A 25288-nucleotide genomic window follows, 5' to 3' on the forward strand; every position below is an offset into this window, starting at 1 on the left:
GGATTAAAGATTTAACAGCCATCTTAGGTTTGTTCAACACCGCATCAGTTCAATGACCCTGTGATCTTTTGCTTATAAATTCTGTGTCTGATGCTACCTCTCTCGCTGACACCTGAGAAAGGAGTGAGATTCCAAAAGCTTGTGTCTTCAAATAAAACTGTTGGACTATAAACTAGTGTTGTGTGAGTTTTAAAATAGTGATGGAAAAGGATAGACCTGACCCTAAAGTTAAAGTTCTAAATTGGAAGAAAGCCACTTTTGATGGTATTAGGCAAGAATTTTCAAAAGTTGATTGGGGGGGGTTGTTTGCAGGTAAAGAGACAGCTGAAAAATGGGATGCCTTCAAAAAAGAGATAACGAGAGTCTAGAGACAGGATGTTCCTGTTAGGGTGAAGGGCAAGGCTGGTAGATATAGGGAACGCTGGATAACTAGAGAAATTGATGTTCTGTTCAAGAATAAGAAGGAAGCATATGCCAGGATTAGATAGCAGAGATTGAGTGAATCCCTAGAAGAGTGCAGAAGGCAGTAGAGTATGTTTAAGAGGGAAATCAGGAAGGCAAAAACAGGACATGAGAGAGCTTTAGCAAATAGGGTTAAGGAAAATCCAGAGGGATTCTACAAAGATATTGAGGGCAACAGGGTAGCTAAGGAGAGAATAGGGCCCCTTAAAGATCATCAAAGCCGCTATGTGTGAAACCGCAGGAGATGGGGGAGATACTAAACGAGTATTTTGCATTAGTGTTTACTGTGGAGAAAGATATGGAAGATAGAGAAAATGAGGAAATAAATAGCAACATCTTGAAAAATGTCAATTGTACAGAGGAGATGGTGCTGGATGTCTTAAAACACATAATGGTGGACAAATCCCTAGGACCGGATCTACTCGAAATACTTGTTTAGTATACCTCACTCATCTCCTGCAGTTCTACAAATAGACGGCCTTGTTGATCTTTAAGAGGCCTTATTCTCTCCCTATTTACTCTTTTGCTCTTAATATGTTTATAGAATTTCTTTGAATTCCTAGAACTCTGTGGGAAGCTAGGGAAGTGATTGCTGGACCCCTTGCTGAGATATCTGTATCTACAATACCCACAGTTGGGGTGCCGGAAGACTGGAGGTTGGCTAACATAATGCCACTATTTAAGAAAGGTGGTAAGGAAAAGCCAGGGTTCTATAGACCAGTGAGCCTGACAATGATGGTGGGCAAGTTGTTGGAGGGAATCCTGAAGGATAGGGTTTACATGTATTTGAAAAGGCAAGAACTGATTAGGGATAGTCAATATGATTTTGTGCGTGGGAAATCATGTATCATTCTTATTCCAAAATCGTGTCTTACTATTATTCCAAAAGTGGCCAAACCAATGTCTTTTACAGTCACAACATGATCTCCTAATTCCTATACTCAATGCACTGACCAATAAAGGCAAGTGTTTACTACCCTGTCTACCTGCAATTCCACCTATGGAACTATGAACTGTATCTCAAAGTCTCTTTGTTTGGCAACACTCTCCACGACCGTACCGTTAACTGTATAAATCCTGCCCTGATTTACCTTACCAAAATGCAACACCTCACATTTATCTAAATTGAACTCCATCTGCCACTCCTCAACCCATCTGATCAAGGTCCCATCGTGCTCAAATAACCTTCTTCACTGTCCACTACACCACCAATTTTGGTGTCATCTGCAAACATACTAACAATTCCTCCTATATTCCCATCCAAATCATTTATATAAATGACAAAAAGCAGTGGACCCAGCATCGATCCTTGCAGCACACGGTTGGCCACAGGCCTCCAGTCTGAAAAGCAACCCTCTACCACCACCTTCTGTCCCAACCTTCAAGCTAACTTTCTATCCAAATGGCTAGCTCTTCCAAGATTCCATGTTATCTAACCTTACTAATCAGTCTACCAAGTGGAACTTCATTGAAAGCCTCGCTGAAGTCCATACAGAACTGCCTTCATCAATCTTTGTCACTTCTTCAAAAAACTCAATCAATTTAATGAGACATGATTTCCCAAGCACAGAACCATGTTGACTTTCCCTAATGAGTCTTGCTTTTCCAAATACATGTAAATCCTGTCCGTCAGAATTCCCTCCAACAACTTACACACCACTGACGTCAGGCTCATTGGTCTATAGTTCCCTGGCTTTTCCTTACCACCTTTCTTAAATAATTGAAACCACATTAGCTACCCTCCAATCATCTGGCACCTCACCCGTGGCTTTCGATGATACAAATATCTCAACAAGGGGCCGTGAATCTCTTCCCTCGCTTTCCACAAAGTTCTGGGATACACCTGATCTGGTCCTGGGGCTTTAGCCACCTTTTTGTGCTTTAAGACATCTAGCACCTCCTTTGCACTATGGACACCTTTCAAGATAGGACTACGTATTTCTCCAAGTTCTCTAGCTTCCACATCCTCCTCCACAGTAAATACTGACGCGAAATACTCATTTAGTATACGTCATCCATCTCCTGCGGTTCTGCAAATAGACGGCCTTGTTGATCTCTAAGAGGCCTTATTCTCTCCCTATTTACTCTTTTGTTCTTAATATGTTTATAGAATCTCTTTGAATTCTCCTCAACCCTTTTTGCCAAAGCTGTCGCATGTCCCCTTTTTGCCCTTCTGATTTCCCTCTTGAGTATACTCCCTTTTGCCCTTATACTCATTGCCCTTATACATCATTCGATCCCAGCTGTCTACACCTGCCAAATGTCTCCTTCTTTATCTTGATCACAACCTCAATTTCCCTAGTCACTAAGCATTCCCTACACCTACCAGCCTTGCCTTTCACACTAACCGGAACCTACTGCCTCATTTTTGAAGACCTCTGGTTCCTGAAAATTCCCCATTGCCTCTAACTGTTGCTCCAACCAATCCAAGGGATCCGATAGGATTTGCAACTAAAACACTTCCTGCAGACATAATCATCAGTAACATGGAAACTGTCCCTAATCTCCGACATCTGACAGGAAGAGCACATTACTTACTAAAGGCCTCTTTGCACCTTAATCTACAAACCCAGAAAATAGTACAGTCTTACTGCTTTAAAAACACTGTTTTTCTTATATATAAAAATATTTAATCAAGAGACAGATCTCAGTAAAACACTGTTTGGGATATACGGCCTACAAAATACATCATATGACTCATTTGTGTGGTCAGCAAAACATCTTTTTGGAATGACGACAGCATCCTGTTTGTGGAGAAAACTACTTGTAGATTTACTGCATAGTAACAGCATGAGACAACTAGCTTCACCTGTCATTCAAATTTTGAGATACCGTCACCTTCCAATGTGATGTGAGGTAGATTGGGCAATGCTCATGGCCAAAAGTGGAACACCTAAGCCTTTTAAGAATTTTTGTGATCTACAACAAGTAATATTTTGATTATGACATCTGTTATCACACTAGATGTTTTTGATCTGTCCAATCTCAGCATCAAGCTTGCATGGTAAGCAGATGGCTAAGACCCTATTCATGAGGTTAACAACAAGATTGATCTTAAAGCCACACAGTCATGGAGTCAAACAGCACTGAAACGTACCCTTCGGTCCAACCAGTCCATGCTGACCATAATCCCAAACTAAACTAGTTCCACGTCCCTCCAAACATTTCTCATTCATGTACTTATTTAAGTGTCTTTTAAATGTTGTAACTGTACCCACATCCACCACTTCCTCCGGAAGTGCAGTCCACACACGAACCACTCTCTGTGTAAAAAAATTGCCACCCATGTCTTTTTTAAATCTTTCTCCTCTCACCTTAAAAATATGCCTCCTAGCCTTGAAATTCCCCACCCTAGGGAACAGGCACCTGCCATTCACCTTATCTATACCCCTCATTGTTCTATAAACCTCTATAAGGTCACCCCTCAACCTCCTATGCTCCACTGAAGAAAGTCCCAGCCTATCCAGCCTCTCCTTATAACTCAAACCCTCCATTCCTGGCAACATCCTTGTAAATCTCTTCTGAACTCTCTCCAGTAATGAAGGCAAGCATGCTAAACACCTTCTTTACCCCTCTATTTATATGTGATGCAAACTTTAAAGAATTAGTACCTGAACTCCTAGGTCTCTCTGTTCTATAACTCTGCCAAGGCCCTACTTTTCATTGTGTAAGTTTTGTCTTTGTTTGTTTTACCAAAATGCCATACCTCACATTTATCCAAATTAAACTCCAATTGCCACTCTTCAGCTTATTGACCCAATTGATCGAGATCTCTTTATAATCTTAGATAACCTTCTTCATTGTCCATTATAGCACCAATCTTGGTGTCAATCTTATAATGCATAGGACTGTAGGAATCCAAGTGTGTAGATTGACTGATGATTTTGATTTTAATATCATGTGTATTTTACAGCAACAATACAATAACATACAATGAAAAGCTTTAATTTGTCACCAGGAAACAGCTCCATTTTGAATAATTTAAGAATAAAGAAAAAAAGACAGATAAAGCTTGAAGAAAGTCCATCAGTCCTGAGCCAACTCATCAACATCAACAACACCTGTGCCACCGTCCCTCTGCCACTGCTTCACTGCTATCAACACTGGACCAAACAACACCGAAGCTGCTGATCCTCAGGCGCCATCTTGGCTACTAGGCCAATACTCCTCCACCATTGACTTGCCACTGCCTGCTCTGGACCAACCAACATCAGAATCACGTCTCCTGTCTTTGGGCCCACTTCATCAATGTTGCCATGATGTCCTTCTGCCATTGCTTCACTGTCGCCAGTGCCAGGCCCAACCAACAAAAAAGACATCAATCCTTAGGCGCCATCTTTTACTGCTGGGCTCACCTCACTGATGTTGCCTCTGCTGATGTAGCAGCCGCCGATTCCAGATCCTGTGCTTGCTCCAGAAAAGTAAGTAGGGGGTCACTTTACTCCACGCTGGGCCCACTTGAGGTCCGTGGTAGGCCCGCCCAAAGTTTGTGCCATTCCAGATCCATGCCCTGGGTCCGCTTGAGGTCCATGGTAGGTCTGCTCAAGGTCCGGGTGCTGGGCTCTCGCCACTGCTGATACCGTCCAAGCTCAGGACAAGGTAAGTAAGTAAGAAGAAAAGAAAAGAGACGGGAAAAAGAAAAGAAAAGTGGTTGAAGCGCACAAGCGCCAACAGAGCAGCCCTACTCCACTGCTATCTAGGACTGACAGATAATATAGCTTTCAGTAGATAGCATTAAGAACCCATTTTCAGACTTCTCAAGCAATACATTGAGGAAGACAAGTTCATTTTATTGTTCCATTTTAATGCTAAATTTGAGCACGGTGTGGAGTTTAATAAGTTGTGGAAATAAATTCTTTGATGTTGCAAATTGAAATATTGTAAAAGTGTCATTTACATATTGAAAATATGCACAGTTTAGCAGGTTAGTGGACATTCATCAAAGGCGCACTTCTCAGGTAACCAACAAAGGCATTAGCAAGAGCTGGGCTTAGAAGGGATCCCATGACAAAGCCATCTATTTGGGCATACATGGTGTCATTGAAACTGAACTCAATTGTATGAATTGCTAAATTCATGAGTTCGATGAAAATAAGATGTGGTCACAGGTGGTACTTCTAGATTGCTGTAATATGGTGACATAGTGCAGACATCAATGGATTCTTTGAGTGGTAAGTTGGTAAATAAGCTGACAAATTTGAACAAGCACGTGGATATGTTGTTGCTGTTAATGTCTAGGTCTTGTAAAGTCTTAGCAAATGTAAAGGAATTCTTCACTGTATATGTGGAAAACTTATTTAAAAGTGGTTGCAATGGCTCACACAGCCAGTTGGCCAATTCATTTTGTGCAGAGCTAGTCATAGATAGGATGGACATGAGGAACTTGGCTTTTTGTATGTTTTGGGTGTCATGTCTGGATGTAATGAGGCAGAGGATGAATTCTATCATGTACATCATCATTCATTTATTAATAATCCAGACTGTGCTAAGTGTTACCTGGAAACAAATTTGAGATCTTCAGCTGGACCCACAGTGTGATGCATTTGTATGTGCTAGAAGATATGTACACAAATACTAAGGACTTTCTTTTAGGTAGGCAAAAGGAATTTTCACAATATGTATTGTGCCATTTTAAAGAAAGGGTCACAGAGATAGCCAATCTCTACTGCATTCCCATTGCAATACTCTAACCAATCAAAGTCTATCTGCTTGATAATGAAACTCAGTAGTAGGATCAAATGTTGAAAGTGTAGTATATCAAGAATAGATAGCCTACAGGCTCCCTAACAGTAACCACAATGTGGGACAAAGTATATAAGAAGAAATGCTGCAGCCTCAACTATTTACAATTTATTTCAATGGCTTAGATGAGAGCAGAAACGGTATGGTAGCTAAATTTACAGATGTTACAAAGGTAGGAGAGTACTTTGTGAAGAAGACATAAGCCATTTGTAGTTATATATAGGTTTTGTGTTTGGTCAACAATCTGGAAGATTAAGTATAATGTGGAAAAATGTGAAGTTGTTCACTTTAGTGAGAAGAATAAAAAAAACACTATGACATAAATGGAGAATAACTCCAGAATCCTGAGATGTAGTGGGACCTGGGCATTCTAGTGCATCTGTCACAAAAAGTTAATGTACAGGTACTGTTCACAGCATGTAATCAAGAAGGCTATTCTGAATTATAAGAGAACATGAAAGTAAGGATATTGTGTTTCAGTTGTTCAGGGCACTGTTGAGATCATATCATGAATACTGTGTGTATTTTTAGTCTCTTTATTTTGTTCTTGAACAGGTCATTTGGACAATTACTCAGGTAAATATCAAAATAATAAAGATCTGAGTTGCTCCACTTATGTGAAAAATAGGACTGGCTTTTAACTAACTAAAAACACATTTGCTTACATGGAGAATGCCTGCCTTCCTTACTCCATCTTAGCATTCAGGAATGACCATATGCTGTGCTATTGAATTTTAATCTGTAATTGCTGCAGTTTTGCATCATTACCATGAGCTTCTTTGAAGTATCTTATTAAAAGAAGGGCTGCAGCCAAGATTCTAGCAAAGTGAATTTAGCAATATTGGAAACCTTCCGTCTCATACAAGCTGTGAATGATACAAATATAGTTCTCTCCCTTTTAAGCTTCCAAAACAAAGTGCATGTTTCTTGTACATTTGAATGTCTATGTATTTCTCACCCTTATCACCAACATTGCGCAGTATATTTAACTCCCTTCAGGCACATTGAATGTCCTTTGACATATACCACAAATGCTACTCTATCTCGCTCCGAAACTGTGTTTTTTTTACTATGAATGATATATTAATTATTTTATTTTTATTTGATGTCCCTTTCTTTCTCAATCCTGCATGGTGTGGCATTGTCTCTGAATTTGAGTTTGCTCTCTCATCTCTCTTCATATTTTTTATTTAAGTTGAAGCTAATTGGCTAAGAATCATGCATAATTTGATTCCTGTCAAGTTACCATCTTAATTGCATTCCATCGATTTCCCTTAATTTAATTAGAGTATGCACAAAACTATTTCTGAAGGAAAAAGTACAATTTAAAACGAAATGGTGTACATAATCATTTTATCTGAATAACAAGGATAATTTTATAAATGAAAACTATCATCAACCATTTTTAATGCAAAATAATAAATATTGATTTTGGTATCTATTATACATGACTTTTAAAATAAAATTTAATATCCTTTCAGTTAAATTTAATTAAAATGTAAAAAAAATTCAAACCATGTGACAGCCTTGGAGAGAGCATGATGGAAATTCACAAGAATTATGTGATACAAAGAATTTTTTTTTGCATTGAGAAAGAATTGAATAGGCTGGGTTTATTTCCTTTGAAGCAAAGGAGGTTGAGGGGAGATTTAATCAAAGTGTAAAAAATTATCAAGCGACTAGGTAGAATGGATATGAAGGACTTTTCATATAATAGAATCCCTACAGTGTGGAAACGGGCCATTTGGCCCAACAAGTGCACACCGACCCTCCAAAGAGCATCACACACAGAACCAATCCCCCTACCCTATATTTCCCATGGCTAACACATCTAACCTACACATCCGTGGACACTATGGGGCAATTTAGCATAGCCAATCCACCTAACTCACACATCTTTGAGCTGTGGAAGTAAACGCACACAGACACAGGGAGAGTGTGCAAACTCCACACATGCAGTCAACTGAGGGTGGAAATGAATCTGGGTCCCTGGTGCTGTGAGCCACTGTGACATAATTTTGAAGTATTTAATTAGAGGATTAGAGATGTTTGAAAAAATATTTTATCATCTGGAGGGTGGTGAGATCTGGAATTCACAGCCTAAACAGTGGTAGAAGCAGGACCAGTGATCATATCTTAAAAATACTGCACCTGGATAAGGGTATGAAGTGCCTTAACCTGCAGAGTTAAGGATCAAGATCTGCATGAAAATGAGTACATCATAAATGGCCCAAGTGACCTACTCCTGGCCCTAGCAAGCACGCTTTCCCACTCAGTAAGATGATAGCTATTTGAGGCTTTAAGTCCACTTTCCCACCTGCAACTATCTCAGTCCCACACTCTCAAACTCCCGCAACTACCATAACCCCGGCTTCCTTGAGAGACCAACTGGGATAACTTGTTTTCAACTAGTAGACATAATGGGCCAGATAGTAAACTTATAATACAAACAACTTTCTTTTTCCTAAATATGGCACAGTCTGCTAAATACTTTGATGTTGGAAGTAATTTGCTCCTTCTGAAACCTCTAAGAAAGAAATATCAGTTCTTAAAGATTTTGCAGCAAAATCAAATTGTCATTTCCAAAGGTTTCATTTTTGAAAAAAATTCCTTTCTAAACAAATAGCGTCGTAGAATCATTGAGATATACAGTGTGGGAACAGATTCTTTGGACCAACTCATCCGTGCTAACCAGATATCCTAAATATCTCGTCCCATTTGCCAGCATTTGGCCTATATCCCTCTAAAGCCTTCCTATTCATATACCCATCCTGATGCCTTTTAAATCGTCTAATTGTACTAGCCTCTACCACTTCCACTGACAGCTCATTCCATACACGCACCACCCTCTGCGTGAAAAAGTTGCCCCTTAGGTCCCTTTTAAATCTTTCCCCTTTCACCTTAAACCTATGCCCTCTAGTTTTGGAATCCCCCACTCCAGGGAAAAGACCTTGTCTATTTACCCTATCCATGCCCCTCATGATTTTATAAACCTCTAATAAGGTCACACCTCAGCCTCCAAAGCTCCAGGGAAAATGGCCCCAGCCTATTCAGCCTCTCCCTACAGCTCAAATCCTCCAATCCTGGCAACATTCATGTAAATCTTTTCTGAACCCTTTCAAGTTTCACAACATCCTTCCTATAACAGGGAGACCAAAACTGCATGCAGTATTCTAATAATGGCCTCCCAACTGCTATACTCAATGCACTGACCAATAAAGGCAAGCATATCATGTATAATTTCCATCACTGTTGCCCAGGAAATACTACATATGTACAATTAAGTAAATATAGCAGGGTAGATTTCAAGGTTACCACAAAATAGTGATTCAATCAATTTATGTAATAATTTCATTTCTCACCGCAGTTAAAGTATATTTCCTGGAAATCTAAAGCCATTTGTGTTTCATGATCAAATGGAAACATTTATTGGATTTCTGGCCTATTTCTTCTGTTGAAGAGGTAAATGTAATGGTGTGTGTGGCATCAACAGAAAATTCATATGGAAGGAGAAAGGTATGCATTTCCCCCAAAACAATTAATGTCTGAGCAGAGATAAACATAAAATAATTAACCTAACAGACAATCCCTATTATGAGTGATAACATATGTAGATGGAACAAATAAGTCTTGGCTTGCAATACGTATTTTAAACAATGTAAGATTTTCAGTTTTGTTTTTTACTGCAATTTCTTTTAAGCTGAAAGATTCACAATTTTTAAATTCCCATCTTTTTCCTGAAATATGGCCACCTTTTGGAGTGTCATAAGATTTTTCTCTATGCACTCTGTCTATTGAATGGGGAAGAAGAGAATGTGTCGTCCGGTCTGTATTATTTTCTGTATATTTTTTCTCCAGAAAACTATTCATAAGGTCATGTATGACCTGTCCCAAACTGCCCCAGGCTTCAACTCCTCTTTCCTGCTGATCATCATAGCCATCAAGCTCATCAATATTTCAAAAATATATCTACACTTGTTTTAAATACTTTCAGTGATCAAGCCTCCACAATTCCCTGGGATACAGAATTATAAACATATCCTACTCTTTGACAGAAGAAATTCATTTGCATCTCACTTTTATTGAGTGTCCCTTTATTCTGTAACTGTGAACCCTGGTTTGAAATTCCCCACTAGTGGAAACACCTTCTCAACACTAACCCCCTCAGAATCTTGTATGTTTCAATAAGATTAGCCCTTAATCTCATAAACTCTAATGAAAAATTGCCTAACCTGTTTCACCATTCTTGATAATTCAACCCCTTCATCCCAGGAATCAAGCCTAGTGAATCTTTTTGAACTGCCTCCAATGCCAGTGTATCCTTCTTAAGAACAATATTAAATAACAATGATGCTACGAAAATATTTGTGTCATTGAAATAAAAACATAGCAAGTCCTTTGGAAAAAAAGCATGTGGGACTGACTAATTACAATGGCATTTGGAAACTAAATTACACCATTAATTTACCTTCTATCTGTTATGATAAATACAGAAATTTCATTGCCTTTATTTTATTACCAATCCAGGAAATGAAGCTGCAATCTTGCTTTCCTTTTCACCCTGCTATAATCAAGTAAATAACTTAAACTGTAAACAAAAACAGCCAAATGAAAGCATTGCTGCTGCCTGCCTTTCTGAATTGTTTAACCTTTCTATCTCTATTCAGTGATTTCACCATCCCATTGGGCTGAAAACTTTATCTAGCAACTGTTTGTGTTAAACGAGCCGACTTTTAATGTTTTAATGAAGACATGTAGCTTGGGTTTTGTTGGAGTTGTTGGTTGGTTTGCTGAGCTGACTGGTTTTCGTGCAAATGTTTCATCTCGCTTCTTGGTGACATCGTCAGTGCTGTGTAGCCTCCATTGAAACGCTGTTGTTCTGTCCCGTTCTGAATTTATATGGTCCGGTCTGTCATGGTGGGCAGTCTTGTTTCCAGTTTTGTACTGTAGAGGTATGTAGATGGTGTCTATTTCAATATGTTTGTTAATTGCATCGGTGGTTGAAAACCAGGCCTCCAGGAATTCTCGTGCTTGTCTTTGTCTTGCTTGTCCTAGTACTGTAACTTTGTCCCAGTCAAGCTCTTACCAAACTTACCAGCGTATACAGAAAGTCTACATACACAGACCAAATCCTGAATTACAACAGTAACCACCCCACTGCCCATAAATAGAGCTGTGTCTAGACTCGTTTAAACAAGCAGTAACTCATTGCAACATCCAGGAGCTGCGTAAAAATGAAGAGGAACACTTATGCAGAGTCTTTGCAATCAATGGTTATCCTAACAGCTTCATCTGCTGATGCCTGGCAAGGAAATAACACCAAGAAGACACTGTATGACCCAACACACTGGCCATTCTATTCCACATTAGAAACACATCAGAACTGACTACAAGACTCCTACGACCTCTTTAAATAAGGATAACATACAAACCAACAGCCACACTTCACCAGTTACTCTCAAAGACAAAAGACCCCATTCTCACAATCAGCAGGACAAATGTGATATACAAAATGCCATGCAGCAACTGCGAGAAACACTACGTAGGACAGACGGGCAGTAAACACGCTACCAGGATACATGAACATCAACTCGCAGCAAAATGGCCCAACCAATTCTCCCTCGTTTCAATGCCATTCTGACATAGAAGCACACCAATTTGACCGGGACAAAAAGAAGAAGAGTACCTCCACCAAGTATTTAAGGACAACGGATACCCGAACAACTGGATCTGACGATGCCTATCACATGAACAACAACAGGAAGATGCTGTACGCCCTAACACACTCATCACGCTACCATACATCAAAATCATATCCGAACTGACCACAAGACTCCTACAACCATTGGGCATCAGATTAGCACACAAACCCACGTCAACACTACGCCAAATGCTAACTCGAACCAAAGACCCCTTACCCACTATGGACAGAACCAATGTAATATACAAAATCCCATGCAAGGACTGCGACAAACATTACATTGAACAGACAGGAAGAAAATTGACCACAAAGGTAATGAACACCAACTAGCAACAAAGAGACACGACCAATACTCACTCATCTCCATTCACACAGATAAGGAGAAGCACCAGTTCGATTGGGACGACACCAGGATCCTAATACAGGCCAAAGAAAGACAAGCACGGGAATTCCTAGAGCCTTGGTTCTCCACCAAGAAGGCCATCAACAAACACATAGAACTAGACCCTATATATACGCCACTGCGAAGGAAAACCGGAAACGAGGTAATCACATCCAACAGACCCCAGAGTTTAAATACCAGGCAGAAAACGCAACAGCACTTCATCGGAGGCTGCACAGCACTGACGATGTCACCTAGAAGGGAGATGAAATGTTTGCACAAAAACCAGTCAGCTTGGCAAACCAACCAACAACTCCAGATCTGTCTTTATTTGAAGTGAACTCCATACGCAAGTGCTCAACATCTTCAACTATGTGTTACTCAGTGCGGGTGTTCCCCTCTCCCTCTAGATTTTCCCTGCAAAACATGAAATTGAATTTTTCATCAATAATTCTCAGCCAGATTTAATTTAGTGTCAAGATACACCATATGAACTGCAACAATTTAAAAAGATGGCTCATCCCAACTGCTCAATGGCAGTTAGGGATGGGCAATAAATGCTGACGTTGCAGCATTGCTCATATCTAATGAATGAACAAAACAAAAGATGAAAAATCACAAAAAATGAAAAATTAATAATTAAGTACTTTAACTAACATTGCTTTCCACAAATTTACCCATGAAGAAAGGGTACGAAAGATGAGTTAATGGATAAAACTGAAGCAACACAAGCACACTTTTTTATGAAGGTAAGATGGGTGCAGGTTTCATTTAGTACCAGATATTTACAACAAAGCTGAAGCAGCTTTTCAGTAGTGTCAGCAACTGTGTTGTTTCCATTGGAAAACTCTTAATAGATGAAAAAAAGAAATAAGTAGACCATCTTCTTCTTCTCTATGGCTGTAGGATGAAGAATATATAGTACACTCATTTTATGGACTACCAAGTATTTGCCAAGGGGTAGGTAGCATATAACCTAAAATGTACCAGCAGTGCATGCAGCTGATTCAGTATATTAAATCATTTTCATCCCCCTTAAGATGTGTCATAGCAAAGGAAACAACAAAATGTTACAATGGTTTTGGAGCATATAGGCAAAACAGTGCTTCTGTCACAGACGTGCGCACTCAACAATGTATCAGTTTCACTGTGGTCAGTACTATTTCTTAGATTTGATCATTTCTGCTGTCGCAAGTATAGATCCTCTCAGCCAGTAATGATGCAGTACCAACAACCACCAGAGAGTCATTCACAGCCTCCAGGTGAAGAGCACTACATGTAGATAAAGGCCTTATAAGACCAATCTGAGGAGATAGCTGTCACTATTAAATCAAACAGATTTTTATTGAACAGATAAGCCAAGCGATTGTTTATTAAATGCAGTTCCAAATTTCTCATCTTTGTAACATTTTAAATGTATTAACGCTGTATACTTTCTGGTCAAATTTTCAGAACATATGTGAAAGATTTTAAAAATTGTCTGAGTCATATAACTATCATTACAAATTGATCATTTATATTCTGGTGGTCAAATCATAAAAATAATAAATATTAAGTTTGGGCTGCATGTTTTCTCTCCAGATCTCAATTTAACACATTGTTTTACAGTTGTCTCCTCCTTCATGTTTATCCTACATCCTTCTCTCCCACACATTCATATGTTTTTTTGCAGTTCATCTAACCACTCTCCTTGTTTCTTTTTACAGGCAACATGTTTAATACAGGATCTTTAACACAATAAACTTTTCAAGCTATTTCATAGGAACAAATCGAAATCAAAATTTGATGTCAAACCACATAGGAGATGTTTGAAAGGTCAACAAGATAGATTTTCAGGCATGCCTCAGAAGGCAAAAAAGGGATAGAGTGGTAGAGAGGTCTCGGAATGTATTTTATCACTTAAGGTCTTGCCAGCTAACTGCATAATTATTATTAAAGGAGTAATGAAAATCAAAGACACCCAAGTATCCAGAATTAAGGGTGTTGACAGTTCTACGGTTGCGGGGAGATGATAGAGATTAGGAGGGTGGTGCACAGAGGGATTTGAAAACAGGGACAAAATTTTAAAATCAAAGCATTGCTTAACAAGAAACCAAAGTAGTTTAGTGGGTAATTAGTGAATGGGAGCTAGTGTGAGTAAAGATAGGGGAAGCAGCGTTTTGGATGACTTCATGTTTATGAAAGAGAGATGGTGAGAGGCCAGCCAAGAGTGCTTTAGAATAGTCGAATCTTAAGGTAACAAAAGCACAAAGAGTTTGAAGCAACAAAACAGCGGAGGAAGGGTGGAGGCAGCAATTAAATTCCAATCAATGCAACTCAAATACAGACAAAAAGGATGTAAAGAAACATCATGAAAAGAATAATATTGATCTTGGGTCTACACTTGATTCTCATTGGACTGAAAATATCCATAAAATAGTAAGATGCTCATGGTTGTTGGGGGTCAGTGATTTCAGTTCCTGGACATCTCTGCAGGAGTTCCAACCGCTTCACAAATGACCTTCCCGCCACCATAAGGTCAGAAGCAGGGATGTTCACTGATGACTGCACAATGTTCAGCACCATTCCACTACTCCTCAGATACTGAAGCAGTCCTTATTCAAATGCAACAAGATCTGGACAATATCCAGGCTTGGGCTGACAAGTGGCAAGTAACACAATCTAAACACGGTCCCTTGACATTGAATGGTGTTACCATCACTGAATCCCCCACTATCAACATCCTGGGTATTATCATTGACTAGAAATTCAACTGGATTCACCATATAAACATGGTGGCTACAACAGCAGGTCAGAAACTAGGAATACTGTAGCAAGTAACTCACCTCCTGACTCCCCAAAGCCTGTCACCACCTACAAGGCACAAGTCAGGAATGTGATGGAATACTACCAATTTGTCTAGATGAGCGCAGCTCCAACAACACTCAAGAAACTTGACACCATCCAGAACAAAGAAGCCCGCTTGATTGGCACTACATCCACAAGTATCCACTCCCTCCACCACCGACGCTCAGCAGTATATACTATCTACAAGATGCACTGCAGAAATTCACCAAAGATCTTTAGACAGCGCCTTCCGAACCCACAACCACTTCCATCTGGAAGGACGTGGGCAGCTCGCCACCAGCTTCTCAAGGGCAACTACGGATAGGCAATAAATGCTGCCCAGCCAGTGACGCCCATCCCACAAATGAATTTTAAAACAATGAAGTCCCAATGCTCTTCATACATTAGAATCACTGTATTTTCTGCATTGAAACTGACAAATACTTTGGGATTTAGAATTTGAAATTACATTTTGTAGAAAACGTTAGGTCGCACAAACAGCAGTTTTCATGTAAGCAAACCGTTGTAAAGGACTTGCAAGAACTTTCAATTGCACGACCTACGTATTTTGCAAAAATGTTTTAGAACATGGAACTGTACAGCATAGGAACGGGCCTTTCAGCCCACAATGTTGTGCCAAACATGATGCCAAATTAAACCTATCCCTTCTGTCTGCCCTTGGCCCATATCCCTCCATTCCTTGCGTATTCATATGCTTATCTAAAAGTTCCTTCAACAGCCCTAATGTATCTGCCCTCACCACCACCCCAACAGTGCGTTCCAAGCTCCTACAACCCTCTGTGCAAAAAATTTGCTCCTTTGAATTTTTCCCCTCTCACCTTCAATGCATGGCCCCAGTATTAGACATTTCAACTCTTGGAAAAAGATTCCAACTGTCGACCCTATCTATGCATTTCATACTTTTATAAACTTGTATCAAATCTCCCCTCGGCCTCCGCCACTCCAGAGAAGACAACTCAAGTTTTCCTAGCTTCTCCTTATAGCTCATATCTTCTAATTCAGGCGGTATCCTGGTAAACCTCTTCTGCACCCTCTCCAAGTCCAAGTGAGCCATAGTGGTAGAAGACTTTCTAGTTCAGGACAAAGACAGGCGATTCTGTGGTCGTGCTTGAGACTCCAGGGTGCTGTGTTGCCTCCCTATTGCCAGGGACAAGGATGTCTCTGAGCAGTTGCATGAAATTCTTAAGGGGGATGGTGAGCAACCGGATGTCATTTTGCACACTGGTACCAACGACATAGGTAGAAAGAGGAATGAGGTCCTGCAGAGTGAGTACAGGGAGTTAGGAAAGAAGCTCAAGGGTAGTAATCTCTGGGTTACTATCATTGCCATGTGCTAGTGAGGCAAGCAATAGAAAGATAGGACAGATGAATGCATGGCTAAGGAACTGGTGCAGGGGGCAGGGTTTCAGGTTCTTGGATCATTGGGATCTCTTCTGGGGCAGGAGGGATGGGTTGCACCTAAACTGGAGGGGAACCAATATCCTCGCAGGGAGGTTAGCTAGTGCTACTTGGGAGGATTTAAATTAGAGTGGCAGGGGACTGGGCACTAGAGCAGCAGGTCATCAAGTGGAGGAATTGAGGGGAAGGTAGATGTTAGGACGAGTAAATCAGAAAGAAAGGACAGGCAGATATACGTAAATGAACATGATGGTACTAATGGGCCAAAGTGTGTTTATTTCAATGCAAGGAATATTATAGGTAAGATGATATTGAAGTACCAGTGTTGGACTGGGGTGGACAAGGTCAAAAATCACACGACACCAGATTATAGTCCAACAGGTTTATTTGAAGACACAAGCTTTCGGAGTCTCACTCCTTCTTCAGGTGTCAGTGAGAGAGGTAGGCATCAGACACAGAATTTATAAACAAAAGATCAAAAGGTCATCCGGTGTTGAACAAACCTAAGATGGCTGTTAAATCTTTAATCAGTTAGAAAGGGTTAATATGCAAATTCCAGAATTTCTTTCAAGTCACTGCCCCAAGACAGGGAAGGGTTTTATCAGTTCCCTCAGTGTATGACATCCCAGGTCATAGGTGAGGTAGGTGAGCTTAGAGCCTGGATCAGTACATGGGACTATGATGTTGTGGCCATTACAGAGACTCGCTTGAGAGAGAGACAGGACTGGCTGTTCAACATTCCAGGGTTTTGTTGTTTTAAATAAGATAGTGAGGAAGGTAAAAGAGGTGGAGGAGTTGCATTAATAGTCAGGTAGGATGTCACATCTGCACTCAGAGAGGATATACTGGAGGACTCATCCACTGAGGCAATATGGTTATAGAATCATAGGATCATTGCATCCCTACAGTGTGGAAACAGGCCCTTCGGCCCAATGAGTCCACACCGACCTTTGGAGCATCCCACCCAGACCCATCCCCCTATAACCCACCTAAGCTACACATCCCTGAACAATACGGGCAATTTAGCATGGCCAATCCACCTAACCTGTACATCTTTGGACTGTGGGAGGAAACCAGAGTACCCAGAGGAAACCCATGCAGACAAAGGTAGAATGTGCAAAATCCACACAGACAATTGCCTGAGGGTGGAATTGAACCCGGGTCCCTAGAGCTCAAAAATAAGATGGGTGCACTCATTCTGATAGGATTATACTATAGGCCCCCAACAGCCACCAAAACATTGAGGAAAAAATATGCAGGCAAGTTATGGGGAGATGCAATAGCAACAGGGTTGTCATTGTGATTGACTTTAACTTTCCCAGTGTAGACTGGGACTTCCTTGGAGCAAGAGGCTTGGAAGGGGCAGAATTTGTTAAGTGCATTCAAAAGGGTTTCCTGAAACAGTATGTGGATAGTCCAACTAGAGGAAGGGCCATATTGGACCTTGTATTGGCTAATGAGCCTGGCCAGTGACTGACCTCTCAGTGGGACAGCATTTTGGAAATAGTGATCACAACTCCTTAAATTTTAAGATAGCTATGAATAGGAATAAGTCAGGACCTTGCAGGAAGATACTAAATTTGGCGAGGGCAAATTATGTCAGTATTAGGCAGGAGCTAGGCAGTGTCAGTTGGAAGGAACTGTTATCAGGCAAGTCCATATTTGACATGTGGGAGTTGTTTAAAGACCTGTTGATCATAATTCAGGATCGGTATATTCCAGTAAGGAGGAAGGACAAAGATGGCAAGGTAAGAGGCCCTTGGATAAGTAGGGAGAATGTGAATTTAGTCAAAAGGGAAAAAGAAGCATATGTAAGGTTTAGGAACCTAAAATCGGACAAGGCCCACGAGGAATATAAAGAAAGCAGGAAAGAACTCAAGCAGGGAATTAGGAGAGCAAGAAGGGGCCATGAAATGACCTTGGCAAGTAGGATTAAAAATGGCAAGGGCATTCTATACATATATTAAAAATAAGAGGATAACCAGGGAGAAGGTAGGACCACTCAAGGATAAAGGAGGGAACTTGTGCTTGGATGCAGAGGATGTGGGTGAAATCCTGAATGAGTACTTTGCGTCCAATACTGGCATTTCCACATCATCGGATTCACCCAAGAGAAGGATTTGGAGAATAGTGAGATTTGTGTTGAGCAATCTAACGTGCTAGGGCATTTGAGATCAAGAAAGTAGTAGTGCTGGGTCTCCTGAAGAGCATTTAAGATGGATGAGTCCCCAGGGCCCAATGGTATCTACCTAAGGTTATTGAGAGAGGCAAGAGATGAGATTGCTGGGGCCCTTGACAAAGATCTCTGTATCCTCATTAGCCACTGGAGAAGTCCCAGAGGACTAGCAATTGACTAATATTGTTCCTATGTTCAAGAAGGGAAATAGGGATAATCCAAGAAATTATAGAACGTGAGTCTCACATCAGTGGTAGGGAAGCTATTGAAGAGAATTCTTAGGGATAGGATTTACGCGCATTTAGAAAAGCATGGCCTAATTAGGGACAGTAAGCATGGCTTTGTGTGGGGCAAGTCATGTCTTACTAACTTGATTGAATTTTCAAGGAGGTAACTAAGGTGATTGATGAGGGTAGAACAGTGTAAGTTATCTATGTGGATTTTAGTAACGCTTTTGACAAAATCCCTCATGGTAGACTCATCCAGAAGATTAAGATGCATGGGATCCACGGTGGCTTGGCCACTTGGATTCAGAATTAGCTTGCCCATAGAAGTCAGAGGATAGTGGTGGAAGAGTGTTTTTCAGGCTGGAAGTCCATGACTAGTGGTGTTCCGCAAGAATCCATGCTGGGACCTCTGCTGTTTGTGATATATATAAATGACTTGGATGAAAATGTAGATGGGTGGGTTAGTGAGTTTGCAGACAATACAAAGATCGGTGGAGTTGTGGATAGCGTAGAAGGATACAGTGGGATATAGATCTATACTATAGTTGCAGATGTGGGTGGAGAAATGGCAGATGGAGTTTAATCCAGGTAAAGTGTGAGGTGTTGCACTTTGGGAGATCAAATGTTAGGGAAAAGTATACATTTAATGACAGGACCCTGAATAGCATTAATGTATAGAGGAATCTTGGAGTTAAAGTCCACAGCTCTCTGAAACTGTCCACTGAAATAGTTAGGGTGGTAAAGAAAGTATATGGCATTTCTGCCTTTATTGGTCAGGGAATTGAGTACAAGAGTCAGGATGTCATGTTGCAGCTTTATAAGACTTTGGTTAGGTCACACTTAGAGTATTGCATTCAATTCTGGTTGCCACATTACAGGAAGGATGCAAAGGCTTTGGAGAGAGTACAAAATGTTTTGGTGCAAAATTTTTGGTTACTGTTCGTTCGACTGCCCTTGAACATTTAGGTTTTTATGTTGTTGGTTCAGGTTGCCCAAAATGTGAACTGACAATGTCATTGCAAGTGAAATGGGACAACTGGGAACCAAGAGAGCAAGATAACTAACCGTGTATCTCCTTAACCAATCAATTTGACAGATTGTGAAATTAACAAAGAAAGGGCTGTAAATGAGTGAATTCAGTATCAAATGGAATACAAAAGACAAAATAATGAGAGAAAATTAAGGGGAAGATAAATGAGACGGAAAGGAAAATATTTTCTCAATCATTTTTAATTTTGAATTTTTGAATATCTAACAATTAAAATGTGAAAGATTGAGACACCGCTCTTATAATTGTTCACTTTTTGGATCATAGAGGTTTATTAGAAGTAATTTTGGGTCAGGACCCTTCATTTCTGAAGAAGGGTTCCAACCTGAAACGTCAACCTTCGTACTCTTCTGATGCTGCCTGGCCTGCTGTGTTCCTCCAGCTCCACACTGTGTTATCTCGAACTCCAGCATCAGCAGTTCTTACTATCTCTATTAAAAATCATTACTCATTAAAGAGTATTTAGCAGATGATTACTAGACTTAACCTTCTAGGGTGGCTTTAGCGCACTTTTAATGCACAAATGCAGAAGCTCCATGAAACTCATAGGAAGATTAAGTGCAACATACTATTTTCACAAACAAACAGCATAACAGTGAAAATAGCCCAAAAACTTCCTCTATTTCTCAGCACAAATTCATGCCCAATCATTAACTTTCCATGCCAAAAAGAGATTCTTTTGCTGTAATTAACATTTATCATGTCATTAAAAGAGTTCTCAGACAAGAAGTTGCAAGACTGAACTTTTTGTGGCGAGTTTAGTTTGTTTTTACAACTCAAATAGAACAGCTTCAAGTTATTCAATGGTATTTCAATGGTGACACAGACAGCAAGGCATTACTTCCAAAGTGATGCAAACAGCAAAATCTGAATATCTGCATCTAACTATGCATCTGGCCTTGCCTGAAATTGCTGTTGAATTTGTGCATTCATAATGAGGAGTACCACCGAGTGTCTTGTTATTTTGACTGCTAATTCTGATTGGTATTATCCAGAAAATTTGAAATATTTCACATAAATTTTCACAAATTACCCTTAAAAATATGATTCTCATTTTCACATTACACATATGGTCCAGATTTTGCAGTAGCATTGTTGGTGAAACTGTCAGCAATCACTATCATATCTCCACTGAAGCTGACAAATACTTTGACAAATACTACATGTACACTCGATAACACAGGCATCTAGAATTTGCTATCATTGATTCCACTATTCTCCAGAGAGTTGATGTCCATGTAGAATGCAGTCCCTAAGCTATCAATGAATTAATGAGAAATTCCACAATGTTGATTTCCCCTGAACTGTAAAAATTATTGGAAAAAAATCTTATTGATTGCTGTGTAAGTGGAATTCTAATGGTAAACACACTTCATAATTATTGATTGATATTTACTGGCCCTTAAAAGCTAATTTTACATTCGTAAAGGATTGCATTTCTTCAATGTAGAAAAGAACTCCACTTCTTTTAATGTAACCCTACCCTATAAATAAAACTTAATGATCTTTTAGGGCCTGGCCTAGTCCAATCATAGCCATTTATTTTTCTATCTGAAAATCTAAATTAAAAATGAAAGACGATCAGTGCCTTTCACTTCCTACTTTGCCGTCTGTGAGAATACCGCAGTATGATTGGCTGTTTACCCTGCTTGTCCACATCACCATTGCTGAACATCTGTACATTCCGTTGACTGAATGCTAGATTTACGCAGCCACCAAGAATCGGAAATCTGCAAAATACAAGATCGCTACCTTCGACTATTTTTGGACTCTGAGGTGAGAGCCGTTGCTTCATTGCCAACATCTCTGTGAATATCATTTTTGTTTCTCTTTGAAATATAACTGACACTTAATTCTTCCTCTGTGCTACTTATTAATAATTCTTCAAACTGATTGTAAACAATGCAAGGAACCTTATCTCCTTAGCCAAAGGACCCATATCCCCTGCAGAGACCCGTCAGGTTTTCAAATAGTTAGATCAGAGGAACTTGCAGTTCACAGAAAGGTAAGTGCCGGCATAAATCCTGCATTCGCCGCCGACCATAAAATACGACCCTGCACATTCTTTCTGTCGTCTGCAGCCCTTATTCTTATTCCATCATATAGTTTCTGGAGCCTATTGCGCCACCTTCAGGTTTTAAACAAGGGACAATAGCAATAAATCTTAAAGATGTTCTACGCAATTCAAGGGTGCGTATATGTTCTACTGCCACATCATCATTTTGTTCAATAGAGAAAAGCTTTTCGCCAAATAGCATGCCCAAAACAGCTGCATGTTTTTAGTTTTTAGTGCGGGTATACTTTTGCAACTCAGAAAAAACAAACAACCACTCCCCCTCCAAAGCCACATATTTCTTTACTTCAGCATAATTTAGGCGGTAAAAGCTGCTTTAAAATAATGCAAAATGAAGGAATTTCTAAGACAAAGCGTGTGTTTTTTTTTGCTGCTGCGTCCAATCGGCTTAGGCCCAAGTATAAACAACATTAGTTCGATAAGTAAAATTGTGAACTGAGAACTGTCTATATGCTGAGTCAGAGTAACATTTTAACATAAACATTTCATCAGCTCACACACGATTCAATTCCCCCTGAAAACCGAGGCTTCCCCCGCACCTTCAACTTCAACAGATATGTTCCCAGGCTAATTTAAAGAGGAAATAAAAGCCGCTGTGATGTTTTCCCTTGATAGTTCCTTCCAAAGTTGATTATTTCCCAGCAAACTCCTTGAAGAATAGAAGTGGTGCTTGCGGTTGTGTGTGTTTTGTCTGTTGGGGGTGGGGAGCCGTTGAGAAAGGGTCTGGGAGTAATCTGTCATCTCTCAAAAGATCCAGATCTGTAGAGGTCTTACATGAGAAAGAAACAGAAACTAGTCTGAAGGGGCGGTTTATGTATTCATTGGTATGATACCGGAAACTTAACTATCGTTGATCAATGCTCAGATTTGCGCATTCCTCCTCTATATGTCTTGAACCAAAGAACACTCAGGATCGTGAAGCAAGTGCCACCATTCTGGCAATATTCAGTCTCACCAGGAAGTTCCGCGGCGCACACATTGTCCTTCCCACCTCCAACCAACATACCGCGACCCTTCCTCAGTCAATTGGCCCGCTCCACCCGCCTTCCTATCTCCCTGTCTCCCGCCCATGTCAATGGTTGACCCGGGAGAATCCGAACAACGGCGGATTCGCTCTCGAAAGGACAGTATTAGGAATCATGTTGTAAGACAGAGAGAGCGAGCTGGCGTCGTGCAGTTAACCCTTAGCTTACCGGTTCCATAATGAATCCCTGGAGGAGAAGGTTGATATTCTGGAGGTGGAAGACCTCATGGTTTATTTCACACCGAATCCGACCTTAACATGAATGAAAGCAGCAGTGAGTTTGACTGGCCCCTTTGGCGATCGAAATGGAGATCTAAATCGCAGCTTATTTTTGTTACAGCCTGGATTCACACGGGATTTACGAACGACTTCACCACCAATTTGAATGTGGGGAGGGAGGGGGTCTAGAGGGAGGGATAAAGTAGACATGACATAACCCCAGTACAAAACTAGAAAAGGTTTCTCTTTTCATCAAACTCTTTTAGAATTCTAAAAATGATTTTATCTACCCATTTCCAAGATCAAAGAGAATACTGAGTTTTCTTTAAAGCGCCTAAAATGTTAAGTGTATGCGTCAGTATCCTAGTTGACCGATTAATCTTTAGTTGGAACTTTCAGATTTCCGAAATGATATTGTGGTTATTAAAAAAGTTTTCAAATACTACTCGTACAAGAAGTTGATTATCGATGTAATGGGTCCAATATCTAAAGTTCCAAAGGTTCTAGAGATCGGTCAGAGAAAGATACTGCGCGTCATGTTCTGAGGCGACCTTTTTTAAAAAAAAATCTACATTATTAATAATGTTTCTTAATAATGTGCGGAAGTCACTCGGGATATTTGTGCCACGCCAGTAACCCAGCTGAGTGCTGCCGTTTCTTTCACCCCGTCTATGGTGTTCAGCAACTTACCAAAACTGGAATTGATTTTCTTCCTGACCAAAGTTTGTAGGTGAGGTTTGCTGCCATTATATCATTTTCGTCCCCGGACTATACGGCAGCTTTCCCTTTCACAGTCCTGTTTTAGGTGATGATCGACAGTTAAGAAAATCTTGTTGATTCGAAACCAGCAATGGAGAGAAGAGAACTGTGATTCGTGTCCATATCCGTTCCTTGTGCTCTGTGGAAAGCTGGGAATCAGAAACGGAAGGAAAATCCACCATGTGAGCGGCATAAAATACAATGGAGAGAAATCTGGCTGACAGCAGAAACTCCAGGAAATCCAACTAATCCAACGGAAATAAGATATATCTGTAAAAACATGCCCTGGAGCTGCACATCTTCAAATTTTCACATCTAGCCAATGGTCATCGTATGCACCTATTAACAGCATGAAATTGTGTTTATAATAAACACACATTAGTGTCAAGTAAATGTAAACAATAGTTGTATTTTTAACAATATGCTGTTAATGATAAGGAGTGTAAAACCTTACTCAACATTAGGTGGACAAATGTGACCCTGCTAATTTCGCCCAATTTCAAAGTCAAATATCACGATTGTAGATGAAAAGAAGATGTTAGGAAGCTGGGAGTAGATAGGAAATCTTTTAACATTTCCAGCTCGTTCTGTCACTGGAGATCGTGACTAGCCTGTGACTTAACACCTTTTACCTATCTTTGCCCCGTCTTATTTCATGACACTGTTTCCCTCTCCACTGAATGCTGCCAGACCTGGTTTCTCTGGCATTTTCTGTAAATCTGTCAAATTTTCAGAATCTGCAATATTTTTCTAGTTCTTAATAACTTTGCTGAAGGAAACTATCAATCCCAGATTTGGAATTAACAAATAATTACCTTCATTTTACATTTGCAGAAGAGAGTTTCAATCTTCTGCCACCTTTGTGTGTCCAAGAATTCCCCAGTATTACTCCTGAAAGACAGGTTCCAAATTGTAGACAGTATCCCCATTGCTTGACTTCATAACACGTGGAATTAGGTTCTCTCTGTCCACTACACTTGTCCTCCTGAATACATTGCAAACTCCAACTAAATCACCACACAACCTTCTAAATATCAAAGAATACAACCCTGGGTTTCTGTTATCAATCCTTGTAATTTGACATTTGGAGTCTAGGGATTATTCTTAGAGAACAAAAACAAAATATTGCAGAAACTCAATTGGACTCACCACATCAACACAGTAGCTCCAAGAGGAGGTCAGAAGCTAGGAATATGCGCTGAGTAACTCACCTCCTGACTCCTCAAAGC

At 40.1% G+C, this 25288-nt stretch overlaps 1 protein-coding gene across 2 annotated transcripts in view; it reads right to left on the reverse strand.

The window, feature by feature from the left end:
• Positions 1–24295, reverse strand: part of LOC109937727 (arf-GAP with SH3 domain, ANK repeat and PH domain-containing protein 1-like) — a 315453-nt gene extending 291158 nt beyond the window's left edge. The window contains exons 1-2 of one of the 2 annotated variants that reach the window (XM_048595762.1): positions 23991–24295; positions 23251–23333 (exon numbers count right to left, since the gene is read on the reverse strand). In XM_048595762.1, the coding sequence (XP_048451719.1) occupies positions 23251–23259 (9 nt within the window). In that variant the 5' untranslated portion in view covers positions 23260–23333; positions 23991–24295. The remainder of the gene's footprint in view (positions 1–23250; positions 23334–23990) is intronic. The other variant, XM_048595761.1, reaches the window with a different exon arrangement.
• Between the last annotated feature and the right edge of the window lie 993 nt (positions 24296–25288).

This window comes from Rhincodon typus, chromosome 4 (assembly GCF_021869965.1).
Source record: "Rhincodon typus isolate 14 chromosome 4, sRhiTyp1.1, whole genome shotgun sequence".
NCBI classification, from domain to species: Eukaryota; Metazoa; Chordata; class Chondrichthyes; order Orectolobiformes; family Rhincodontidae; genus Rhincodon; species Rhincodon typus.